Below are 14867 nucleotides of genomic sequence, written 5' to 3' on the forward strand. Positions count from 1 at the left end.
TAACTTAATAATGGCAAAAGTTTTATTTATTTATTTGAAAATTATAAAAAAGCATTTACAAACTATAATAGTTGTCGTTTTTGTTTTTGTTGTTATTGTTGGCTTGCATAATCATAATCATCATATACAAATACATATACACAATATGTATGTATGCATGTATTTTTACACAATAATATATTATTTATATATAAACATTTAAATATTTATCAAAACATGTTTTTCTTGTTGCTCAAAAGTCTTCTTCGCTGCCTTACATTTACATAATTTTTAAATTAGTTTTTCAAATTTTGTTTCAATTTCAAGCACGCAAATCAAAACGCATTGTCTCTGCAATAAAAACTTATGTAGTACATATTTACTTTTCCTTTTGCATTTGTGTGTGTGTATGTTTTTTTTTGTATTTTTGTTTATTTAAAATTTTAAATAATCAATCATTTAAAATCATATGCGCTCGATCTTTAAAACTAAACATGTAACATATAGGGTTTATGAAATTGTTTAAAATTAATTTCATAATTACAATTAGTAAACATATTTGTTTTTGCTTGTTTGTTGGTTTGTTTGTGCAAAAAATAGTTGCTTTGAGTTGAAATACATACTCGCATGTTTTAATCATCAATTGTATTTGCCTTTAGACTAATTTGATTTGAAATTCAGTTGCGCTGCCATTTGTTTTTTTTATCATTTTGGATGGATGGATAAATGAATTGAGTTTTTCTTAGAACTTATGAACTCATTTAGTTAAATGATAATAATAAGCATAAAACACATACATACTTGTGCATGTGTGTGTGTTTGTGTGTTGAAATTTATAGTTTTGCATGCTTAATACTTGCTTGGTTTCGAGTCTTCATTATTTAATTAATTCGCATTTACATTTACAGCATATTTTTAAAAATAATTTGCTTTGATTTTCTGTTACGGCGCATAAATAAATATACCACTAATTTGTTGTACAAATGTATGTAATTAGTTTATAGTTTGTATTGTTTTGTTGCTGTTGTTTTGCTCTTGTATCTTGTCTACTGGCTTAACTTAAATTAAATTAGTGTTAAGTTTAAAAGATGTCTTGTTGCTTGTTTTCTGCTTACTACTTGTATGTTTTGCATTACAGCATTTTTTTACTCGTATGTAGTACTTCGACGCATTTGCTGCTCAAAAAAATCTGTGGCCTGATGCATGTTTCTCAAAAAATACACATGCCAATTAATTTTTGTTTAATTTTGATGTATAGTTGCCTTTTCGCTTGCTCGCTCGATTATTTCATATTTGTATTTTATGCTGCAAATGCTGCATTTTTGTAGGCCACTTGTGACAGACAAGAGTGCGGCATATGCTTTAAAGCCTTTTAGGCAGCAGAGAAGTGTGTTGGGGTCTGAAAAAATCGTCTTTTGTACGAGAATAGGAGTGTTAAACAGAAAATTGGTTAACCTGCAGCTTAAATGTACGCAACAAAGTTGTAAATGTTAAATTTAACAGCCATCATGTAAACCACATAACAGACCAAGGTAATCCTAACAGCAGGTAATCCTGTACAGTACGACTGTAAGCAGTTGAACATGAGAACAACATGGCGGACTAGGGTAAGCGTAACAGCAAACAAGTTGTTAACATTACAGTATGACTGTCAGCAGTTGAAAAGGAATAAAATTTATGTAAGCCCTACAGCAGTCATGACAGAGCTATAGACTGTATAATCATTAAAATGAATTGCTAGTTTATTTTAAAAGCGGATTTAAAGTTTTTAGAAGAACTTCTCTACTGCGTACTAGGCATAAAGAACAATAACAATTTACATGGAAGCTGAACGCCTGTAATATTACGGCGCCAAGCTGCATGCAAATTGTGTGAGTGTGTGTGTGTCTGCGCGAGTATGGGTGTGTGAGGAGGTGCTATGAAGTTTTACTTTTAAAATATATCTGCTTGTAGTTTAATTTGGTTACGACCTTTTGTTTTGTTTCCATTTCTTTTAACCTTTGTTTGTAGTAAAAACTTGTTACCAACTATTATTTGTTTTTTTTTTTTTTTGTAGCGAAATTCATTTTCTTTTCTTCTAGTTTAAGTTTGCGTTAAAAAATGGTTTATTTGTACTTTTGGCAATGATCTTTCCTTCCACTAACAGTTTGACTTTTCGTTCGTAATCCTCTTCTTTTCTTTAGTTTTGTTGTTGTTTCCTACGAGCGCGAAACTCAAGCAACTAAATTATGTTTTCTATTAGTTTCTTTCATTTTCAATTAGTTGATGTAGTTTGTTAGTTGTCATTATACTCGTGTGTATGTAGTGTGGATGTTGTTGTTGTTTGTAGAGTAAAACATTAAACTAAAATGTGCAACAGATGCTTTAAGAAATAGCTGCATATATAAACTAGATGAGTGTGTGTGTAGCTGTAATTGTTTTGTCTAAGTGGTCAGAAACTCGTGATTTTTAACTTTATTCAAAGTTCGGGTATCGCGAGTTTCCGACCACATTAGAACTTAGTTTATCTGAGGACTTGGCTCTCTTGCTGGAATGGTGTCAACTGGCAGCGGCAGGCAGCGCTACTGGGGATTTTATTTTCAACATCATCATCATCATCATCTTTATCAAACCTCGTCATCTTTATAAATCTTCATCATCTTTTTAATCATCATCATCATATGGCACACGAAATTAGACGCGTTTACAAAAATAATTTTTGAGAGAATATGTTTTCATTTGTTGTGTGTGTGTTTGTCAGTCGTTGTGGCTTAAAATTAAAGCGCAGCTGCGGCTTCGGATTAATTATGAAATTTTGCTTACAACATATTTCACAAAAAAATGACAAAAATAAAACGAATTACGTTGTTGTGGCTGATTTACCAATACAGGCGACGTTCGCTCAAGTTTGCTGAACTGGCGGCTGCGGTTGCGACTGCGGATGCGCGCCTGACGCCTGGGCCTGGCCATTGGTCGTGGACGATGTGGGACTGCTATTGCCCTCCTGATAGGGCCCCGTAACCACACAGGGATGCATAGGAAACAGGGTTGTCCACGACGTTGTTGTTAGTGTTGGTGCGTGGAGGGCAACTTTCTCGTTTTTTGACTGCTCGTTGGCATTGTTATTGTGTTTGCTCTTCGATGAGTCACTTTTCTTCTTTTTACTGCCTGAGGCAGCACCACCCGTCCCTGTGGCGCCACTGCTGCCATTTTTCAACTGATTGCCGTTGCTTTCCTTCTTGATGGGGGTGGTTGTTGCTGCCGTTGTTGCGGCCGCTGATGTCGCCAAATCCTCGTGCATATCATCATCCTCATCATCATCTGCGGCTGCTTTCTTGAGCAAACGTTCGCGCTCCTCTTTGGCTTTGTTATCGAGGTCCGTGTTGATTTTTTTCACACGCATCTTCTCCTCCCACTCATCGATGCCGTGACGCGCCCGATTCAAGTTGCGATGCTGATAAAATATCAGCGTCATGCGCGTCGGATGATGACGATCCGGACGACGAACCGCCGTCGTCGCATGCATCTCATGCTTTGCACACTCGATCAGGACACTGCCATGATTGAGCGCAATGGCCACACCACCCATTTGGGGGTCCTGAAACGCCTCGAGGTTCTCATTAATTTCGGCAACCTCGCCGATGGGCTCAATTTTGTTCGAATTTGTGCTGGCAGGCGCCACTGTGGTGGTTGTGCTTGAGGAGTTGTTGCTGGACGAGTTGGAGCCATTGGCATCGTTGCTGACGGGTGCATCCTGATTTCCTGGCGTGGCACCACCAGTTCCGCCAGCCCCAACAATGACTGCAGCCACACTGCCATTGGACGGCGCGGTGGGCGTAAGCGGTGCTTCTGTCAGGCCGGTGGCGCTGTTGCTGTTGTTGCTGCTGAGATCGGGCAAGATGGTCTGGGGGGTGGTTAGGGGGGCCGCTTGGGTAGGCAAGGTTGTTGCCTGCGGCGCCGGCGCCATGGCTGTGGGCTTATGCTGTGGTGCCAATGGTGCGGTGGTTGCAGTATGTGTGGCCAATAGAGTACCACCAGCACCGCCGCTGGGCGGCAGCGCGGTGGGCGTATAAGTGCCCGTACTCTGATGATGGCCATACACATTCCAGTTGGGCGAGGGCGGTGGTGGCGTGGGCGGTGGCGTCTGCTGAGGATACATGCCGTAGGGCGAATACGCCTGATGATGATAGCCGTAGTTGTAGTTCATGTTTGAGTATGCATCGTAGGCGGAGTAGGCGGAATGTGGCGGCGGGTACATTTGATAGTTGTTTGGATATTGCGTTGTGTACTGATAGTCGCTTGGCGGTGGTTTCGGTTTCACGAAGCCCTCTTGAAGTGGTTGCAGGTGATGATGTAGTGGTTGTTGCGGTTGTTGGTGTGGGTGGTGGTGTTGGTGGTGGTTGGTGAGTGATGCAAGATTAGTCATTGGTTGCATTGTTGTCAATGTGGTTAACTTACTGTCGACTAAGTTATGATTGACCAGCGTTGTGGAGTCCGGGTTCTCCTCGCTACCTCCGCGGCTTTTCAGCTCGCCGACCAGCTGTTGCTGCACTGCGCCCGCTGGCGTTAACGATGTAGCCGTCAGATTGTTATAACTGGGCGTATAGCCGTTGTTGGCATCGTGTTGCGTGGCCGTGGCAGCAGGTGGCACCGCGGTCGCTGTAGCCGCGGTGGCTATAGCGGTTGGCGTGGCTGTTGCTGGTGCCGGCGTAGTAGTGTGCTGGGTGAGCGGTGCTCCTGGCGTAGGCGTGGTTGGTGTTAAAGCCGTACTGCCTGTTGCCTGAGCAGTAGGTGCGGCGGCGCCCATGCCCATGTGACCATGTGGGGGCCAGTTGCCGTAGTAGTTGCGCGAATCAATATAAGAGCCAGTCTGATAGTCATAGGAGTACGGTGAGTCCAGCACCGTGCTCGAGATCTGATTGGATTGCAACTGGGCGTCCGTAAACGTGTCTATCATGGTAGCCATATTCATCAGGCTGGAGTTGGAGCTCATTAACTGGTTGGGCGTCGCACCGGGTGGTGCATTCGCCACACCCCCGGCTGGATTTGTGTTATTGTTGGTGTTGCCGCTGGTGTTATGCTGATTTACGGGTGGCGTGCTAAAGGCGCTGCCTGCCGGACTGGGATTGTTGGTTACGGGCGTTTGGCAGCGTGGCGAGGGAGTCGAGGGCGGGGCCGAGCCTGGGGTTGAAGCGCTGGAGTTATTGGACTGATTGGATTTGGACTTTGACTTTGATTTGCTGCTGCCACCGCCTCCAGAGCTGTTGCCAGCCCCATTGGCTACGTTCTCCTTCTTAATGGCGGGCGGACTGCTTTGCGTCTGGCCGCCTAATGACTGAGAGCCATTGTTGGCGGAATTATTGTTACCATTGCCATCGCCAGTCGCGTCCTGTTCGCCATCCGGAGGCGCTGCCTCATCTTCTTTACGCTTCTTACCATGACGACGACAGGGTATCAAAGGGGTCGAACGTACACGTACTTCGCAGGGAAATCTGTGAAGGCAACAAGAAGAATAAGAAGAAATCATGTTAGCAATGTCTGAGGTTCAATTGGTAGAGCAGCAACTGGAGCTCAAAACTCAACACTACACTCACTTGTCCAGCATTTGCACCGCGCCTGTGCGATGCTTATCGCGTTGCCCCTCGACGCTCTCAAACTCATCCGTGCCGTCCATGGTGTACAGAGGAAGAACATGGAATTGTTCGTCGTCAGGCAGGCGGCTGTCGCGATTAGATGGCTTCAGCAGTGCCACATGGACAGTGCAACCATCCTGCATATTGTGGAGATCACGATGAGAGTGCGCGCAAAAATCGAGACAGGCGGTTACGCCCGAGAAGGGTTTGCCTGCCTCCAAGCCAAGCCGGCAGTCGGATGCCTCTTGCTCGTACTTGGTCTGATTGTCGTAGGATCGTGGACAGACCTGTTTGAAGACGGGCGCCAGTATCGTGGCAATTAGATTCATGTGATCCTCAATGGCCGCCTCCTCGCTCTTAACGGAGAGTCGGAATTTGCGTACGGTCTTCGAGCGCGCATACTTGCAGCCATTATAGTACATGGACCATGAGCAGCCAAAGCTATACGAAGCGCCAGAGGATTCGGGATCAAGACCTGCAACGAAATATAGTTAAAGAACACGTTCCTTAACTCTTCCGATGAGGCACACTTACCTTGGCAAGCGCAAGTGCGATTCTCGTTGGTGGCACAGCGACGCGTGGTGGGCAGTCCAAACTTATTGAGCTTCGGAATCAGATTCTTGTAAGCATTATCCGCCTCCAGGCGTGGCATACCATCCCAAGCCACCATGCAAACAACAATGTAGGCCGCCAAACACCTGATTCGAGAGCAGTTAAGATGTATTTTTAATGGCGGTTAGGAAGAGAAAAGTCTAATCGACTTACCTGTGACCAGGTCGCTTCTTTACAACCACTAGAATTTTCTCCTCAGGATCGGCACGTCTGATAACCCACTTGGCTACCGGGCATCCCTGCGAGGTCTTGCCCTCTTTGCCGGTGTAGATAATCTTCTCAATACGCAGTTGACGGCCACTAAGCTGACAGCGTTCCTCGAACTCGCGCCGCAACTCAGAAAGCGTAGATGCAGTGCCTAAAGTTTAAATACAAGGGATTACCTGAATTGGGTTATTTTTGAGAGAGCTGTGTAGTGACTTACCCAGATGAGTGTAATAAGTTCCTGGCTCTGGTGGATTTTTGTCCGACTGAAAGCACTCGCACTCGGGTATTTCTGTCTTGTTACCCTTCTCCAAACGGTCCGTGGTATCGAACATGGGATTTATTTTCTCATGTTTCACAATAATCTCGGGTATTTCCTCCGGCTTTTTGCCCTTCGTCTTCGACTTGGCGCCATTGTGCGCCTCGGCTAGCTCATCCTCATCGAGAATCTCCTCCTTGGGCTGTATGCTGCCAAGACAGCTGCCATCCTTCAGATGCTCGGCTGTAGGAGCACGCGTGCCACCCTGTCGACAACACGAGAAGCCATTGCTCTTGGCATCGCCGATGTAGGGAAAGTTATGCGACATCATGCCCATATCCTCCAGCTTGGGCTCGAGCATGCCGGCATGTCCATGACCCAAATGTGGAGGCGGCGCACCGTGGCCCAACGCATAGCGATGCGGAGGTATGGGGTATGCATGCGCCGGTATATCCTTTTCATAGTTAGTGGGCAGTGGTATGATGCTATTCGTGTCCGGCTTTCGATCCAGCTCCAACATGGAGCTATTGCCATGATGCATTCCACTTTTGTGCGGTCCATTAGAGGCGCTGCTCTTGCCGGGCGCATGATGCATGCCATGCCCATGACCGCCATAGGCAGCCGCATGCTGATAGCCGGGCACAAAGTTCTGTTGGAAGTTCTGCTGAAAGCTGCCGGCACCGGCTCCATAATACGCCGAATTATGATGATAACTGGCATAGTCCTGCTGGCCATGGTGTGCTTGCTGCGCCTGTGCCTGTGCTTGCGCCTGTGCCTGCGCTTGCGCCGCCGCTGCCTGAGTATCGTTCTGGCAGAAGTCTGCGTACTGTATGAAATTTTGATAGTTACGCTCGTAACCTTCCATCTTGTTGGGCTGCGGTGGTGGCGGCGGTGGCAATAGTCCTGGCTCTGTTTTTATGTATTGCTGATGATAGTCCTGACTGGGTGGTGGATAGTGGGTGGCAGCTGTGGGTGGTGCATATCCCAGTTTATCTAAAGGCTTAAGTCCCCCACCACCACCACCACCTGGATCTGTGGAATTGCGATCAATTTCGGCTGCTGCTTCGGCCGCAGCACGACTCGCTTTACTGCGACTGCGTGACTTTTTCGGTTGTGTTGTGATAGGTGGTGGTGCTGGTGGCTGTTGCACCGCTGGTAATGATTCCACAGGTGGCTGTAGACTGTGATTGATGGTCGTGTGCTGGCCCGCCTGCATATTATGAGCGTCTGGATAGCCGCTGTTGAGGGCGGGCTTCTTAAACGAGTTGGCGTGATGCGGCTTCCATATTTGATCGCCACCACCTCCGATCGGCTCTGGCGCAAGACTTTGTTGCTGCTGTTGTTGTTGTTGTTGTTGCTGCTGCTGTTGCTGTGCGCCACTGGAGCCATTGGCGCTCAGCGCCGTGTCCGTGCGGAGATGGTGGCTATACGATAAAAAATGACCGGCCTGCTGCTGTTGTTGTTGCTGTTGCTGCTGCCCAGCTGGAGCGCCGCCCGGCACGACAGAGCTTTGCATATGCAGGTCCGGCACGGGTGCTGTGGCACTGGCCATGGGATCCTTTGGATCACTCTTGCGCATTATCATCGACTTGATGCGTGTATTTAGGTGCACCCGTTCGCCCTGTTGCTGGTAGGGATCGCTGCTAAGCTGCTGCTGTTGTTGCTGCTGCTGTTGCTGTTGTTGCTGCTGCCAATTCCAGTCCTGCATGGCCGGCTGTGGTGGCGAGGACAGATGCTGCTGCTGCTGCTGCTGCTGCTGTTGTTGCTGCTGTTGTTGTTGCACGTAGGGCTGCAGTCCATTGCCATTGGGCGAGGGTGGCACCTGACCTTGGCTAACTGGCGATTGGGAGACATGACGCGGCTGTTGTTGTTGCTGCTGCTGTTGTATAAGAGTGCGCGTGGGGGACTGTGGCACCGCTTGTTGTGCCACATTGGGCGGCTGCATGGGTGAGGCTGCTGGCTGGGCAACAGATTGCTGTTGCTGTTGCTGTTGTGTGTTGTTACTGTTGTTGTTGCTAACGCTGGCCACAGCTGTGGGTGTGGCTGTGGCTGCTCCCGCTGCTCCTGCACCAGTCGTCGTCTGTTGCTGTTGTTGTTGTTGTTGCTGTTGCTGTTGAGCACCGCTGTAATCGCCTGAATACCCGTTACAATTGAGTGAGCGCGGCGGCACGCTGCTCACCCGCGGATATCCAGGCGTGTCGTTTCCCGACATCGTCTTATTAAGGTCGCTCGCAACGCCCAGATGCTGCTGTTGCTGCAATCCGACGGCTGGAGGCGCTGGCGCTGTCGACACTTGTCCTGCGTAGCTAACACCACTGGGCGCGAAACCCGCAATGCCACTCTGTAGTCCCACCTGATTGATGGGTGCACTGGAGAGCTGTTGACTCTGGAAGTCGTAGCGTTGCACGGGCGCGCCATAGGGGGAGCGTCCGTAGCTGGGATCAAATCCGAGACCGGTCTGTACATAGCCATTTGATGGATACGCATAGGACTGCGTCTGGAATTCCAAGGAGTTGAGCGATGTGATGGCTGGAGTATTCTGTGGTATCTGCTGTATGAACTGATTTTGCCAGCCCTGTGAGGGATCGGCCTGCCAGGTGGGATAGAAGGCCATGGGTGCCTGCAAAGAAACAAATGTGAGGCGAGGTGAGTTGAGCAGCTTTACTTGAGAGAGAGGGAGTGACAAATGTGAGCAGTTGGGCAAACCATTAACAGCTTAAGCAAATGTTTTAAAATTTTAATGATTTATTGAGTTGCGAAACCCACCCCTTCCGGCAACGACAGCATTAATGGCATTGGGTTAGGGGTGAGTGTGTTTTTAACTAAGTATACATAAATGTTGGATGTATTTCTCGTGTTGGCCGCCTGCTCTTTAGCTATAATAGCCATGTATGATGGGCCACATGTTGTGTTTTAAAGAGCCACACAACTTTATGTTAATGCAATTGTGTCTGGTACTGGTAATTCCTCATGAATTAGCATAGGCTAGGAGAAGCACGGAACCGTAGCCAATCCACCCAATTCTGCAGTTAAATTGAAAGCAAATTCATTGCTTCAATAACTACTATATCTTTGAAGTTTGAGGGCAATAAAATGTCATTACTTTGAGGCACATAAATCGTAAACTATACTTATGCAACACATATTGAATTATGCACATATTAATCAGTTCTGTGGTTATAATTCCATTTTGAAATTATAAAATATATATATAAAAAGTTCACATATAACTGAAGAAATGCAGATCTATTTGCAATTATAAGTATACTTTCTAATATATAGACTAACGTTCTACACTCATTTTAGTCGTTCACACTTTTTGCACTGATTCAGATTGAATTCAGTTTTGACTTTTGGCAAATTAACATTGTTCTATAAAAATGTACTCAAATATGGAAGACAACAGTTATCTTTCAAATTTATCTGAGAAATAATCCTTATATTAATAAAAATAAAAAATCTCTAGACTTTGATCATTCTTCTTTAAATTAACTTAATGTTCGAATTCTAAAATTTTTAGATTAGATTTGCCTTTAATAATAACTTTCCAATTCATTATCAAAATATGGCATTTGATCTGAGTCAATAATAATCTGCCAAGTTGAAGATCTCAAATGTTGAGCACAATAAATGCGACTTAAAATTTATACTCGATTTTATGAAACTGATGACTAGCTGCTTTTCCATTTCAACTTATGTTAATTCTTAAGCTTAAGCCCCCTACTTCCTAAGCTTACCCAAAAGCTAAAGGCATAAATCACATTTGTTGCACCATAATTAAGCAAATTAACGAAACCAACAACAACACTAATAGCAACAGTAGCTGTCGACCTCCAACTAATTGGCCCAAATGCCGAAAAAATGTAATGAAATGCTAAATATTTGACCCCAAAATTATGACTTTCTAACGTGCTTTATGTGGCTGTTGCTGATGTTGTTGTTGTCGTTTTCGTTCATTAACGGGTGCGCGCCTTGAACTATGCTACATTTTTGTAATGTTTTGTCTGCCACAAATCCAGAACAATAATAAAAAGGAAAAAAAAAACCAGAAACATGAATAAAAATTAGAGCCGGCGCTCATTTCATTTGCATTTTTACGAGCACCCCAAAAAGGGGAATGGGAATTATAAAAGTGAAATGTTCTATGTGCATGAAACAGCCACAACAAATACAACAACAACAACAACAACATGACAACAAGCGCGTTAACACGCAGCAGCTGTTGCTGTTCTGGCGGCCAGACATAAAACAAAATATAAAATATAAATTAAAATACAAATATTTTTATTGCAATTTTTTATGAACCTTTTTTTTGTGTCTGTTTCTGTTGTTTTTGCTGTCTGTAAAAATAGACTGAATGTATGTGTGTGTGTGTGTGTGAAAGTGTGAGCGTGTACACAGATTCTCACCTTGCTGCCGGCTGTCAACTGTCGACTGGCTGGCCTTTTATTTTAAAAACATTTAGCAATCATTGATAAAAATCGAATAATTTTTATGAATGAACAAGCGAGCGCGCCATTCGTGTTTGTTGTTTATACAAATGCATGTATATGTGTGTGTGTGTGTGTAGTGTGATACCTGTGTAGGCCTGGTTGTATGTGGGCTTTGGTTTTGGCTCTCTGTCTATCTGTCTGCCTGCCTGTTTTGTGACTGCGCACAGCTGCAGTTGATTGAGCATATGACGTATACGCAACGTTGCCTGCCTAGCTGTCCGTCTATCTGTCTGTCTGTCCGTCCGTCCGTCTGTATGCATGGGTGTGTGATCTTGCCGACTCTCGACTGGCATAAAAACAGTTTTAATTTATATTATTTTTGTATGATGTTTTGCTGTTGCTATGTACGAGTATGCTATTGCTGCTATTGCTGTTGTTGTTGTTGTGCATGGCATGAAAAATGAAATCAACTGATTGACTACACACACTCGTACAATTTTTATGAAGGTCAATGGTCGTTGCCTGCTACAGATACTCAAATATATATATATACATATGTATGTACACGTATATGTTTGTATACATACAAGTAAGCCTGATGCAATGCCTGTGTATGCACAAATGCCGAGCAATATAGTTTTCTGTTTACTGATGCCGTTTTAATTGAAAAATGAAATTGAAATTGCTGTGGCACTTGTGGCAAATGGGCAATAAAATATTAAATGCTGCTAATTGCATAGAAAAGTGGCATGCGTGGCAAGATGCACGTTTAACTGAAATTGCCATAAATTGCCAATATTTATAGATATAAATACTGTTGGCAAAATGTTGATAAAGCAACAAATGATTGCACAGTTTTAAGTTGAAGTTAACATAACGCTTCACTTGCTGTCTCTAAAAATAAAGTCAATTGTGGTGTTGAAGAAAGGCTGATTAGCTGCTTGCTTAGCACAACAAATATCAAATATCAAATAAGGACAGCTGCTTAGTAGATTATTATTGTTTTTGTTGTTGTAAATTGTAAATGTTCATCTTAATTCTAAGTTTTTTTGAGCAGATCTAGTTTTTTTTAAAGACATTTTAAACAAAATTTGAAAATATTTACATTTAAAAATATCTGTGCATAGATAAAAGGTACAAAATGTGGTTTAATTATCGGTATCCAAACAGTTGGAGTTATCTATAGCTCAGCTGTATTTCATTTGGTTTGTCTTAAAGTAGAGAATTGAATGTCCTCAACTCAAATTAAATGAGACAACACAGATGTGTTCGGTTCTGAAATACAATACTTCCTTATTTTTAACGTATCTTGTTATGCAGGGGAGAGGACAATACCATTTTGTTTATAGAATTTCTTCAAAATTTATACATTTTGCTTTTAGAATTCTATAATATTTAGTTGAGATGACACAGACATGTTAGCTTCTATTATAAAAGTGCTTTCTTTTATTTAGGTTAAAAGCATACCATTCTTACAGAATTGGTTGAAAGTTTCGTTATTCAATTAAAAAAATGCTACTATTACTCACCATAGGTTGTTGCGGTTGATCCTTCATGGTTTGTATTTGTGCGGTTAGTTGATGCTGTTGCTGTTGCAAATGTTGCTGTGACTGATGCTGCTGCTGCTGTTGTTGCTGCTGCTGTTGCTGGGTGAGATGTTGATTTTGTTGCTGTTGCTGCAAGTGTTGTTGCTGCAAATGCTGCTGTTGGTGCTGGTGATGATGTTGCTGCGACTGCTGTTGCTGCTGATGCTGATATTGTTGCTGCTGCTGTGTTAACAGCTGCTGCTGCTGCTGCTGTTGCTGCAAGTGCTGCTGATGCTGGTGCTGCTGGTATTGCTGTTGTAAGCCACCAGCGGCTGCTGTTGTTGTTGTATTTGGTGATTGCTGTGGCAACAATGCTGCCGGCGCAGGACTTATGGCTGTGTTGTTCGGCTGACGTGGCGATGTTGCTGCTGCGGCGGCTGTTGCACTGGCGCCTGCATTCAGTTTATTTGCTTTGGTGGTAGTTTTGCGAGCGCGTGACTGCTGCAATGCATAGAAGAGAAGGGGAAAGAGGAGGCGTTAATAATAACAAATTAGTTAATTGTATTGACAAAAATAAAGGTTGTAATTAAGGCGGATAGCAACAACTACAGAAACAACTGTTTGTGCTATTATTATTTATTGTCCTCGTTGTTGTTGTCAGCTCTAAATTATATGCAATTAAGTTATGGCAATTTGTTGTAGTTATAGTTGCCAGAGCTATTGCGCTTGCTCTCGATGTTGTTGTTGTTATTGTTATTGTTGTCATTATTATTGTGGGTGTCTCTGACTTGCACATTGTTGCTGACCTTCAATGCGCTGCGGTTTACTTAATAATACACACAGTCAACATTTGCAGTTCGCTTTGCTTTATTTATGCACTCAGAGAAATTTGCATTGCATTTAAAGTTGTCAATGAATGTAAAATAGTACTTATTTCTACAAAAATAATGTTAATAATAATGTCGCTAGATCTTATAAGAACAGCTGCAAATTTGTTAAAACAATAAGAATGTTAGCTTTAAAGTTCCCCTATAATTTATAGTTAAAATGAATTTTCAACATTTAAGGAAACCCAAAGCTTTTTCAAAGTGCCTGAAAAGCATTGAAAATGGTTTGGAGTTTTTTTCATAATAAGGAAATACTTGAAACTAATTGAAATATTTTCGTTGACTGGTCTCCAATATAATTTAAGATATTTTTGCGTTATTCCAAGGTATTTCTTTAAGTGCCGCCATAAAAGAATTGAAAAATGCAAAAGCCAAACACAACAAAAAGTGTTCTCGCCTCTAATACAATTTGCAGCTGCTCCAATTCTAGCAATTATGTGCAGTTAGATAAATTTTTTAATTAAAGACATATTTGCTAAGCTGAAATATTTTAATTGCCTTGGCTGCATAATTTATGTTTATGCCTCGCACATAATTCCCTCGCATTTTCAGTTGCCAACTGAATGTAAAATTTATGTTGCACACGATTTATGTGCAATTTATTTCAACAACAGCGAATAGGAAAACAACAGCAACAGCTGTGGCAGCAAATTGTTGTTGATGTCGGTGTTGTTGCTGCTACTGCACCGAAATATGTTGAGCGCGCCATTAAAGGCTTTTAAAATTTATGTTTATAAAAGACTTTTGTCGTTTCCATTGCCGGCATTTTTGCTTTTGGTTGTGAGCTGAGCAGCCAAACAATCTCGCAAATATTTTCTTTTTCGCTTTTTTTTTTTTTTTTTGTTAGGTTGCCTTGCACATTTCTCATATTCGTTTGCACCGAATTACATGTACCCATATACACTTACGTACATAGTATATACACAGATACATATATAAACATACACATATAAACGTTTTGCAGTGGTAAAAGTTTAAAAATAGTTTTTTCTGTCTTTGCTTCTCGCTGCACTTGGCAGGCAATCGATAATGTCACGTTGTTTTTCTCTTAATATGCATATCTATATATACTGTGTATATAGTATATATATGCATATACAGATGTATGTACTATATGGTACATAGCATATGTATGAAAGCACTCAACTTAATATTTATTTACGATGAACCGAATGCTGTTCAAAATGTAGAAAAAGTTGTTCCATATAAACTAATGGCACAGAATAAAAGTTTGTGAAGGCTAGGTATTAGATGTTTTAAAAGGAAGCGTGGAAAATGGAAATGAGAAAACCCGTATCATCTAAGATAGCAGCAGCAAGTTTTTCCATCTATTTAATGCATTTGAAGTAAGTAGT

At 42.9% G+C, this 14867-nt stretch overlaps 1 protein-coding gene across 1 annotated transcript; it reads right to left on the bottom strand.

The window, feature by feature from the left end:
• Positions 1 to 551: 551 nt before the first annotated feature.
• On the bottom strand, positions 552 to 12802 carry LOC115622242 (DNA N6-methyl adenine demethylase). Its single transcript, XM_030516138.1, is given in 9 exon segments — positions 552 to 4287; positions 4417 to 5450; positions 5553 to 6066; positions 6126 to 6289; positions 6357 to 6561; positions 6628 to 8687; positions 8726 to 8782; positions 8784 to 9286; positions 12629 to 12802. Coding segments are annotated over 9 exon segments (5991 nt in total). The 5' UTR covers positions 12656 to 12802; the 3' UTR covers positions 552 to 2860.
• Positions 12803 to 14867: the final 2065 nt, after the last annotated feature.

Source organism: Scaptodrosophila lebanonensis, unplaced genomic scaffold (assembly GCF_003285725.1).
Source record: "Scaptodrosophila lebanonensis strain 11010-0011.00,11010-0021.00 unplaced genomic scaffold, SlebRS2 tig00000043-arrow-pilon, whole genome shotgun sequence".
In the NCBI taxonomy this organism is placed as follows: domain Eukaryota; kingdom Metazoa; phylum Arthropoda; class Insecta; order Diptera; family Drosophilidae; genus Scaptodrosophila; species Scaptodrosophila lebanonensis.